The sequence below is a fragment of the Acipenser ruthenus genome, chromosome 4 (assembly GCF_902713425.1).
Source record: "Acipenser ruthenus chromosome 4, fAciRut3.2 maternal haplotype, whole genome shotgun sequence".
NCBI classification, from domain to species: Eukaryota; Metazoa; Chordata; class Actinopteri; order Acipenseriformes; family Acipenseridae; genus Acipenser; species Acipenser ruthenus.
In genome coordinates, this window is record NC_081192.1 from 55,925,792 (window position 1) to 55,938,421 (window position 12,630).

A 12,630-nucleotide genomic window follows, 5' to 3' on the forward strand; every position below is an offset into this window, starting at 1 on the left:
GCCTTGCTTCTGCTGTGTGTGGAGAAAATCAGGCAATGGGCCAAGGTGCTCCTAGTAGCCCCTTATTGGCCCAGGAGACTGGTCAAAACCGTGATGCAGCTCCTTAACAGCCAGTCATGGAGACTGCCTAAGTGTTGTGACCTGCTCAGTCATTAAAGAATGATGCAAACATGCAAACTCAAGATGTGCAGCAAAATTGCTATGCGTATTCGTTACACATAAAATTAATATCATATGTAATTCATATTTTTTAAATGTGCAAAACACGCAGCTTATCTGGAATGCTTATCAGTTTTGCTTAACATTTAAATGTCTTAACCCTTTGCGGTCCATTTGTTCAGCCCGTCAGGTCCAATTTATTTTCACACGTGCAGTTTATTTTAGATGTGCTGTTTAAAAGTATTTTAAACCTGTTTTCACAGTAAAACAGGTTTAAAAGGCACTGCATATCAACAGGACACTCAGTACTGCATCTCCAGCCCCGCCCCACCCCTCGTTCGCTGTATTTTTCACATACCTCTTCATAGTTCTGCATACCGATAAATCATCTCCTGATCACTCATTTTATCACCAAACTCCTCAATAATGTGATCCAAGTCATTATTTTATTACTATAACATCTCAAAAAGCTCTGCAAATGTCTGTGTATTGCTGAGATCCACCCCTTTTTTTTCGGCTCATATCGGTCATTGAATGGTTTTCTCGGCTTTTTCCGGAGAAAAAACAACTAAAGACCTGTTTTTTACGTCTTTTTGATGATGTTGGACAGGGTCCGACATTGGACCGGAAAGGGAAAATTGCAAAGTCGGACCAGGTCCGACATAGGACCGCAAAGGGTTAATGCATCATGCCAACATCGATTGTCATCACAGACCCCACCTGGTCCAGAGGTGTACCTTTTAATATTCATGTCTATATGTACAACCCACATAATATATGAAGAGTCTTTGAGGTGGCAATTGTAAATTAAAATTCAACTACACATTTTGGACATGACAGTTAAAGTATATTTGTTTCTGAAAATTCCCAACAGCATATTTATGAATTAAAAACAATAGTACCACAACTGGGACATGTGGCCAATGTTTTTGTTTCAACAAGGTGTAGGGACGAATTCTGGATGTTCACCTAACCCCAAACAATTCAATCCGTAGGCGTGTTGAGTTAGATCAAGTCTATTTATTTGAAGGTTAACACACAGATGTTACAGAGCGCTCGGGAGACCCACTCAACCGGCACTTTATCAGTACTCGGAAAAATGCGATCTGCCTGAATTCCCTTTTACATCAGTATATATAGCATTCTCTATTCTAAACATTGCACCAATAATATTCTAACACACAGCAGTTAATTCAGTCTTGTACCAATCACCTTGCAGCCCACGTCTGTAACTCTTATCTTCTCTTTTCAACCCTATATCGAGAAAAAACAGCCATATATGGTCATACCACCAAATGGTGTCTACTGAAGCAGTTAAAACTGGTCCCGCTATCCTACATTCCATTCCCCACCCATCCTTATGGTGTCTGCTGAAGCAGTTAAAACTGGTCCCGCTATCCTACATTCCATTCCCCACCCATCCTTACTCCACTTCATCCCAACCATTATCTATATGAGGCACTCAAAACTTAGCCAACTGCATGAAGTTATAGTTCGCATACAACTTAATATATTTATTCCTTCAAAGGTTAACTGAAGAAGTAAACTGCACATTCTGCAGCTAGGTGAATTGAGTTTGAATTTTTTTGTTTATTTATTATTTCATACAGTACATTATTGAAACATATTTGTATTTCAATAATTGAGTTTCGTTCTTTGATCTGAAGTACTCGTTTTATATACTGTCTGTTTATACTGTAGCATTTTCGGGTTCTTCTGGGACACTAATGAAACCTGTGAGTAGATGAAATTGAAGGCTCAAGCCGTCACTGCGGGAGTAAGCTGTATATTGCGGGCCGACCCGAGGGCGTGAGGTCCCTGGGCCCAGGGAGACTTGAGGCAGTAGACTTCCAAGTGGCCCTGTACCCCGTAGTTCCAGCACACACGCTAGTCGAACGGTGTCCCTGGCTTCAGACTTGTTGGTCGGCCCTGGCAAACAGCCACACTGTATACATCTGTGGTCACTTCGGGGGTGGCCTGCTCTACCATGAGTCTGCCTAGGCTACTGTGGCCCGTTTGTGAACAGGGGAGGGCGTCCATCATACTGGTTTGTTTTGAGGCGTAGAGATGATTTCACCGCTGCCCCCTGCATGGTCGTTGCCGGCAGCGCCTCCTTCTCTGCCATCCTCGGCCTCATGTAGGGAGCAGTTGATTTCATTACAGACAAAAAAAAAAAAACCCACAAAAAAACCTGAAAACAAAATCCTCATCTGTGACATTACTGATTTGCTTATTGATTGAGCTCTAATTTATATAGTACTATACTTCCAACAATACAATACAAGTTGTGGAATTTTGTTTTTTCACAAGTGTCTGCCATTTTTAAAGCACGCGCTATGTCACATCATGGTAGTACTGTCTCCACAATATTATCGTGGCTCAGTCGACACAATACTGAAAAAAATATATATCGTTGGTACTGGTATATTGTCCAACATTAGATCATTTTATTTCTCATATCATGTATTTTGACCATCATATTGCATCATTTCCATGACTGTTCTGTTAGAGAGCACCATCAATCAACTGTTACCTCCCAAATCTCTTTTAAAACAAACATACTCCAACACAGCTGATGGTGAAAACAAAAATGGCAAACCATTCAGGCAATGTTTTATTTATTTATTTTTAAATTATGCTTCACTACACACTACTGTAAATTGATACGGTAGTGTTTTATATGAAATATGACAACATTCTGATCAAATTAAGGGGAAAGTAATGTATATTTGTTTTTACAGATGGACAAGAGGAAGGATCATTCCTTTGTGAACATAAAGAAGATATTACTTGACATGAGAAAATACAGAATGGGACTTATCCAGACACCAGATCAACTTAGATTCTCATACATGGCTGTAACAGAGGGCGCAAAGTACATAATGGGAGATTCCTCTGTACAGGTACTTTTTTTATATATAGCTATATGATCATCTTTTTTTTTTAAATCTAAATGACGTAATTGAGTAAATACATAGGGTTTAATGAAATCCAGTTTTATTTATGTCCTTATATATGCCCATTCTAATATATATAGTATAAGGACTAAATTAATATATAAAGCTAATAAATAAAACCTAAACTTCAGCTTTACCCTTTGTGCTTACAGGTTCAATACCAACTATATATGAATACAATACATTTTGCAACAGTTTTGCACATTTTAGCAAACGTTCTCAGCCAATAGAAGATCAGTTGGCACATAAATATGACCTAGTTGCAGTACGAGCTAGTACTAGTTGTTGCTGTCATAAACAGTGTTAAATGTATTAACAGATGAGGTTGTAGTGAAAAAGAGCAAACTTGTCTCCCTCATCCCTGTTTGTCAAGAATCCTTGTTATTGAGCATTCCCTTGATGGGAGAGAATCAAAGCTGTGAATGTAAAATATATATATATATTCTATATCCCTGTAAGTACAGTACTGAATTAAATTATTATTATTATTATTATTATTATTATTATTTGTTTATTTAGCAGATGCCTTTATCCAAGGCGACTTACAGAGACTAGGGTGTGTGAACTATGCATCAGCTGCAAAGTCACTTACAATTACTTCTCACCCGAAAGACGGAGCACAAGGAGGTTAAGTGACTTGCTCAGGGTCACACAATGAGTCAGTGGCTGAGGTTGGGTTTGAACCGTGGACCTCCTTGTTGCCTCCTGGTTACAAGCCCCTTTCTTTAACCACTGGACCACACAGCCCCCAAATTCCAATAATTATTCCAATAATTGTTATTCACATTAGAGAAGCCTGTGCCAACATGGACACATACTGTAGCCTACCATAGCCTATGCACGTATGATTTTGCCTTGTTTTATTATATTTAGTTGTTGTCTTTGGTCTAGAATGATAACACATCACATTGTTCCGTTTAATTTCTGATCATGTATCACGTATAGCATATTGGCATACAGGGATGGAAATAAAACTCCTATTCACAGCAGTTTCAAATATTCCAGTTTTACTATGTGCTTGATTAGCCACAGTGTATAGGTAACAAGCTCAGGTATGTTCTTTTAAACTCATAGTACAACCTGGACATGGCTTCTGATATGGCTGTGTTCAGTGTATGCATTGTAAAGGCAGCTGGTTATGTTAACACACATCTAAAGTAAAGTCAGTGTCATTTTGGCATGTTGTTTAGAAGGATCCAAGCCTTTCTAATCAATGATTTTATTACACGTTACAAACTTGGATTTTTATTTCTGACTGAGACTTGGCTAAGTGTGAATTATTATATCTCATTGATTGAAGCTTCTCCTTTAAATTATACCTTTGTTCAGACTTCATTTGAGTCTTTATCTTTAATATTAACCAGCCAACTAACTGTTCTTATTGTAATCTTCTCTCACCCACCTAAACCTAGTCAGTCCTTTCTATCAGAATTTGCCAAATACCTGTCTATTTGATCTACTAATTATGATTCTTCTACTTGGAGATTTTAATTTACATATTGATAATGAAGCTGATTCAAAGGCTAGTAAGTTTTTGAGGCTCTTGGACTCTAGATTTTATCCTGCATGTTTTAGGGCCTACTCATAATCGTGGGCACACTTTAGATCTTGTTTTTTCTCGAGGTTTAGTTGTTAATATCTCGTCCATAATAGATCCTAATATCTCTGATCACTTTTGTATTCTACTTGAGGCTATGCTACCTGTTTCAAGTAAGAGCGGGGCTCACACTATTACGAGTCATGCAATTTATCCTTCAACTGTAAAAAGGTTTTCTGAAATAACAAACTTCGCTCCATCAACTCCTTTGCAGTCTCTGTCTACTGATGAGTTAGTTGACAGATATAACCACAATTGTACAACTACTCTCGATACTGTCGTCCCAGTTAAGACTAGATCAGTTTCACCTAAACACTTGGATTAACCGTACCATCCAGCAAATGAAAAGAGACTGTCGTAAGGTGGAACATAAATGGAGGGCTACAGAATTACATATCTACTATGATATTATGAAAGAACACTTATTGATATAGAAGCTGTAAGATCAGCAAGATGTGCCGCCTTCTCCAATCTCATTGAGGTAAATAAAAATAAATCCAGGGTACTTTTTTCAGCTATAGATAAACTGAGGAATCGTTCATTTTCACCAGTTAGTAACCTAGAAGTGTCATCTACTAAGTTTAAATAATTTCTCTATTACTTTCAAAATAAAATAGAGACCGAGGGAACAAATTCCAGTCTATGGTTCTGATTTAAATATTTCAGACAGACTGGGGAAACCAGTGATTTGAATAATTTTCTTTAACTACTTAGGGTTCCTGATTTTCCATTCTTGGGAATGGCAAATTCCGTTTTTTCAAAATGACCAATTTTTTTTTTCTGTTTTTCAAAATGACCAATTCCGTTTTTACCAATTTATTAAGAATTAACAACGTAATTTCAACATAAAAAAATGTTACATTATAAATTTATTTAATTCATTTTTTTTTATTATTTAAGTCCCTGAGATACTGTAGCTTTCAGGAAAAGTCTTTCTTAAAGCAGTCCACTAGTAACAATATACTGTAGGTCAGTCAACAAATAAAGGTGTTTTGAAAAAACAGCTTATTGCTGGCATTACAATATACACACTATTCGAAAATGAGGGGCATTATTAAAAAAATATACCATTTTCATAAAATTACAAATTAAATACAAAGTTCAGGACTCTCATCTCTCCCATCAGTAGTTTCATTTGCAACAACACAGATTGGTTTTATGCTGTACTTGCTGTAAAACTGCTTGCATGTGTTTCTCGTATACCCTGGACAGATAGAGTTGTCTTGGTTTCTTAAAGTACCTTCCGTTGGTTATCATCCAAGGTTGGCAAATTCTGCTTTTAAGAGCCAACACCGAATACTGCTTTGAGGTGCCAAAGACTAAGCCTTATCTTTTTGAAGTTCTAATGCCCTTCCAGAATTATACTGTGTGTCTGAGACAAACTTTTAATTCTTTCACGTTTTAAACTCTACAGTTTCCCTGTAAATAAATACCTCTGTTTATTACTGCAGTAAAACCGTTTTACTTATACTAGATTAAAATACATGTGTTTAGCTTAGACTGCTTTCAGATCAAGCTTACTTCTTTCTCCAAATAAGATAATGACTGTGAATCCGTTAAATTTAGGATTATTAATATTGAGAAATATAGCAGCATTATTAAGACTTCTTTTGTTATTACTATGTTTATTACACTAAAGCACCAAACAGACAAAAACACTTGTTAGTTCAAATATTCTGTTTCTTATGAGATCAAAATACTTTTTAAAACCTCTATGCTTAGTTGCAATCAAATCAAATAGGTAGATGCAAAACAGACAGACAATGATTTCCAGGTGCAAGGGTGTTTATTCATTTATTGAACAATGTCCAGAGCCTTATGGTGAACACCTGTAAATAATAATGATGGAGTGATACAGCGGTGTGTATCACTCGGTATTTGTAAATCCCACAGGTTTGACCCGCAACCAAAAGTCCAGTTTTACACACCAACACGAAATACAAAACAAAAACACAGTTCTTAGTGACAGTGAATAAGTACTAGAGGTGTATTACAGTTCTCCGTGAAATGCAGGGGGAAAGTGATGTCCGGGTTTATGCTGGCTTTCGCTACAGCTCCGGATCGTGCTAACAGTTAACAAACACTAACAAACACAAGACAAAACTCACGGTTCACGATACTGCAACACAGACTCCTTGTAGGTTTGAAAACTAACCATTTACCAAGGAACAGATCACTTACACTACGACCCCTATTTATACCCTTGCTCATGACCCCTAGGTTAACGAGCACATCCGCTCCCCCAATCCTCGGATGCCACGCAGTTTCCCATCAGAGTCATTGAGTTTGGGTACCGTAGCTCCGCCCCCTTCCTAAATGACTGACTTCCACCTACCCTAAGGAATAAATTGTCATACCATTTAGTTAAGGGTACTCTGTTCCCGTTACATAGCGCCCTCACAGGTCGGGAGGGAGATTTAACACCAAGAATCATTCGATCTCTGTCACATATCCCACCGCTCAGAGTGGAACCTAAGGAACACTTGGCTAAATCTACCTTTCCCATTACTCCCCTCTCCTGGGAAAAATAATCCGCATTTTGGTGGTCTTTCCCCACACGGTGTACCATGTGGTACATGAAGGGCTGCAATGCCAGATACCACCGAGTTATCCGGGCATTGCTGTCCTTCATTGTGCTTAACCACTTGAGTGGGGCGTGGTCAGTGACAAGATCAAATGAGTGCCCCAGCAGGTAGTATCTTAAAGAGTGAGTAGCCCATTTGATGGCCAAACAGTCTTTTTCAACAATGGAGTAGTTGCGCTCCCGAGGAAGCATTTTTTTACTTATGTATAGAATGGGATGTTCTACTCCGTCTACCATTTGGGACAGGACTGCACCCAAACTGACATCTGACGCATCGGTGTGGAGGATGAATCTCTTGGTGAAGTCTGGAGTGATGAGAGCGGGGGCCTGGCAGAGTCTGTGCTTAACAATATAAATCGCCCCCTGACATTCTTCTGACCACTTAATTGAAATTGGTGCGCTCTTTCTGGTGAAGTCAACTAAGGGATTAACCGCTGTGGCATATTCTGGGATAAAGAGGTGCTAATAACTGGCTAACCCCAGTAGAGACCTCACCTGAGCCTTGGTTTTGGGGATTGCCGCGTCGACAAAGGCCTGGACCTTGGTGACACAAGTTTCACCCTGCCAATTCCCAAATATTGTGTGTCTTTCTTGGCAAACGCACATTTTTGCAAATTAGCTGTCAGCCGGGCTGCCCTTAGAGACTGAAGGATGGCTGTGATCCTAGCCAAATGCTCTCGCCAGGTGGAGCTGTAAATAACCACATCGTCGATATACGCTGCCACATATTCACGATGTGGATGTAAAACCTAGTCCATCAGTCTCTGAAAGGCAGCCGTCCTTTTTGGCCACTATCACAATTGGACTGCACCACTCGCTCCTGGAAGGCTCAATCACCCCAAGTTCGAGCATGTCCCATACCTCATGTTGCTGATCAGGAAGTAATTGTTCCCCGATCGAAATGTTCTTTGTGCTAGAGGTCTCTAGACTGGGGCCCTGTCCCCAAGTGTGCACTAGTGAAGGGTCGTTATTTTGGCCCCACACTATGTGCACTCTTGAGTGCCACATGTCTGGTATATTGAGAGGGGCAGGAGTAACATCTGCCCTTGATGGCCCAGTAACCTCACCCTCTCGGTCACACTGCGTTTTGACCCCCTTTGACTGGCATTTGTTACCATTGTTGCAGGCTCCCACCAGCTCCCAGCCATGTCTCATTAATGCTCTCTCCCATTTCCGCATCCTTCTCTCTTTATTTGTTTTTCTTGTTTTTCCTTTTCGTTTTTCTCCGCCACGTTTACGTGTGCGGTTGGGACTTCCAGTAACCATTTGCGGTCCAATTATTCAGTGCGTCTCAGGCGTGTCAGGTCCAGTTTATTTTCACACGTTAAGTTTATTTTAGATACGCTGTTTAAAAGTATTTTAAAACTGTTTTCACAGTAAAACAGGTTTAAAAGGCACTGTATATCAACAGGACACTCAGTAATGCATTTCCCGCCCCGCCCCACCCCACCCCTTGTTCGCTGTATTTTTCACATACCTCTTCATAGTCGTGCATACCGATAAATCATCTCCTGATCACTCGTTTTATCACCAAACTCCTCAATAATGTGATCCAAGTCATTATTTTATTACTATAACATCTCAAAAACGTCTGCAAATGCCTGTGATATTCTTTGAGCACTGAATGCAGAAGGAGCTATCTTGTTTGTTTATGGCTGTGTTATCTCTGTGGTGTCGGGGCTATGTGTGTTGCTCAGATTGCCCCCCCCCCCCTTTTTTTTTTTTATTTTAAATTCCCCCCCCCCCCCCCCCCCCCCCCAGCTTCTCTCGGCTCCTATCGGTCTCGCTCGGCCATTGAATGGTTTTCTCAGCTTTTTCTGGTGAAAAAATGACTAGAGACCTGTGTTTTACGTCTTTTTGATGATGTCGGACAGGGTCCGACATTGGACCGGAAAAGGAAAATTGTAATGTCGGACTGATTTCACCAATTCTCTATAGTTTGGCCAGTCTCGACACAGAATTATTGGGTGTGGTATCCTTTCCTCCACCCCAACTACCAGATGACGTTTTATCGGACCGACTGATAAATATACTTTGACTGTGGGGTATGTTGCCGTGTCTCCATGGATACAGGTGATAGCCACCTGACCTTGTGGCTGCCACAACACACCGCCCAAGGTCTGACCACACCCTGTGTCCACTAATGCATGGGTTTTCACATTTCCCAAAATTACATTAACAATACAAGGTCCCTCCCGACCATTTTCCCCTCGCTTACCCGCTTCTGATGCCCGATTGCATGCTGCCACATCCTACTCCATCACAGATGGGCATGACTTGGCCTAATGACCCGGCTGGTGGCACCTAAAACAGGTAGGGGGAAAGGAGGGCACGGGTTAGATATCTGTCCCGCTGCTGGTATGGCAATGGGGCGGGGGCAGCACCTCTACCCCAGGTGGGGGACAACCTTGGTGTCCATGGAGGGGAGGCAAGGTTGCCCATTGGGGCTGGCAATCTAGGAGGTCGTTGACCCAGTCCCGGTGGTGGGGGTGGAGGAGCAGAGAGGGGAGGTGGTGCTCGGATGCACCGCGGTATTGAAGCGGTGAGTAGCCCGGACTGGACTGACACCAGGGAGTCCTCGAAGTTCTCCGCGAGCTTCACTGCCTGGTCAAGGGTGTTGGGGTTGTGGCGCCATATCCACGCCTGGGTCTCGGCACCGACCACATAGCAAAACTGCTCGTTCACAATGGCCTCACCCATCTGTGCGCTCTTTTTCAGCGCCGGGGTGAGCCAGTGTACCATGTGGTCACAGAGCTGTTGCGCAACCACCCTGGGGCGTGTATTTGGGGACCTCTTGTACTCCCTGAGACTCACACGGCTGGTTTCCTCCATGATGTTAAGACAGCGGAGGATGGCTAGCTTTACCAGGTCATACTGAGCGGCGTCGTCATCCGACATAGCTTGGTAAGCTGCCTGTGCCTCTCCAATCAGGCAGGGTCCTAATTGGCTTGCCCAGAACTCTCTGGGCCATGATGCGGTGTTAGCCAACCGCTCAAATGCCACCAACTACGCTTCTGGGTCATCCTCCACCGTCATCTTGTGCGTCCTCGCCTTCGGGGCCGTCATGATGGGTGCTGTTGCAGTTTGTGCTCCCAGTCCGACCCTCTCAATAAGAGCTGTGTACCTCTCCTCTCTCCGTCTTTCCTCAGCCTTCCGTCTGCTGTCCAGCTGCTCCAGCAGCGCCGAAAGTGCTGCGTAGTCCATTCCTCTTCTGACAACCATGTGTGGCAAAATGGTGAGCGGTTACAGGTGTGTGCAGTGCAGAGCGGATACAAAACCAGACAGACAATGATTTCCAGGTGCAAGGGTGTTTATTGATTTATTAGACAATGTCCAGAGCCTTAGGGCAAACACCTGTAAATAATAAATTATGTATCACTTTGTTTGTAATCCTCGGGTTTGACCCAAAACCAATAACAAAGTCCAGGTTCTTTCCTCACCCACATGTAACACAGAACACAAACACAGTGTTTATTTAGTGCATGAAACTAGTGCTCATGGTGAAAAGTATGTTGTGAAACAGGGAAGTGCTGGTGTCCAGGTTTGTTGCTGGCCTGCGGCTGCAGCTCCGGATAGTGTTAGTAGTCTTTAGAAACAAAACAAGCAAACACAACACTCACGTTTTGTTATCACAGCGGTCTCCTTCTAGGTTGTTTTAACCATTTACAAAGGAACAGATCACTTAGACTATGACCCCTATTTATACCCTCACTCATGACCCCTAGGTTAACGAATGCATCCGCTCCTCCAATCCTCAGATGCCATGTCATTTCCCGTCCGAGTCATTTAGTTTGGGTACCGTAGCTCCGCCCCTTTCCTAAATGACCGACTTCCACCTACCCCAAGGGATAAGTTGTTATGCCATTTAGTTAAGGGTTCCTTTTACACAGTGCCCTCACAGGTCGGGAGGGAGATCTAACACCAAGAATCATTTGATCTCTGTCGTTTTGGAGATGCGCTTACAAAATGAATCAGTTCACTGATTTCATTGAGCACATCCCTACGGTTTGGTACATTTGCAGCACAGTCCTGAACAACCAAAGTTAGGGAGTGAGCCAAACAATGAACAAAAATCACTGAGCTTCAATTTCACAGACTTTAGCCTGCTCTCCATTTCTTATGCCCGAGACATTACTAGCCCCATCAAAGCACTGTCGCCTACATCTTTTTAAATCCAAGCCACACTTGACAATGTTGAACAGTTCTTCTGCTGTTTTTTTTAAGCTCTTTTTTTTTTTTTGTCTCTTAGAACCCAAGAAAGTCTTTGTGAATATCCAAGCTCTCACTGACCCAGCGAATACAAACATAAACTTGTTCATGTTGTGTGTTTTTTTTTTTTTTTTTTTTAATAAATTTAGTAGTTGCCAATGATTTATTATTTTCTCTTGATTTAGAATTTTCAATTATTATTTAGGCTCAGCTCACCGTTACCACCCCTGAGAGTGGCGAAGACGAACACACGCTGTCCTCCGAAGCGTGTGCCGTCAGCTGACTGCTTCTTTTCACTCTGCAGCCCCGCCATGCAGCCACCTCAGAGCTACAGCGTTGGAGAACAACGCAGCTCTGGTCAGCTTACAGGCAAGCCCACAGGTGCCTGGCCAGACTACAGGGGTCGCTGGTGTGCGGTGAGCCGAGGACACCCTGGCCGACCTAAGCCCTCCCCCCCCCTGGGCGGTGCTCGGCCAATTGTGCGTCGCCCCCTGGGAACCCGTCCACGGTCAGCAATGGAATAGCTTGGACTCAAACTGGCGACGTCCAGGCTATAGGGCGCATCCTTCACTCCATGCAGAGTGCCTTTACCGGATGTGCCACTTGGGTGCCCAGCTATGAATATTCTTAAGCACCTTTTTCTGCACATCCTGATACATTATAAGCATTTTGTTTGTTGCTTCATGTGACAGCCATTTGAAGTTAGTTCGCTGCAGCCATTGATTTATTTCAGGAACATCTTCACCCCTTAACTTCAGCAAATTACAAAAATTAGATCTGTCATCAGTATGACCATGTATGGCTTGGCCCTGCTGAGCAAGATACAATAGTGATGTGAATGTGTGTGTTTTTTTTTTTAACACCAGGTGTGCAATGTGCATTTAGTTTTTCTTGGCTTCACTTATCACATTTTGCTACACACATTTTGTGTGCTTGTTATTTTGCTAGAAGCCTCACGGTGGCAGTCAGATTTTTCATGCTTTCAAAACCTTTCTAATGCGTGATGCCATCCATAAAATCCATCCTCAATAAATGCAGCTTCAGCTCTTGTAGAGAACTGTATTAAACCCCTATCTTTTGCATCTTGACAAATTTTGCAAAACACCTTTCCATCAAACTTGAGC

At 42.1% G+C, this 12,630-nt stretch overlaps 1 protein-coding gene across 7 annotated transcripts in view; it reads left to right on the plus strand.

Annotated features, from left to right (window-relative positions):
• Nucleotides 1-12,630, plus strand: part of ptpn2b (protein tyrosine phosphatase non-receptor type 2b) — a 153,356-nt gene that overhangs the window by 97,802 nt on the left and 42,924 nt on the right. For all 7 annotated transcript variants that reach the window (XM_059022574.1, XM_059022573.1, XM_034000684.3 and 4 more), the window contains one exon: nt 2,901-3,062. In XM_059022574.1, coding sequence (XP_058878557.1) covers nt 2,901-3,062 — 162 coding nt within the window. The remainder of the gene's footprint in view (nt 1-2,900; nt 3,063-12,630) is intronic.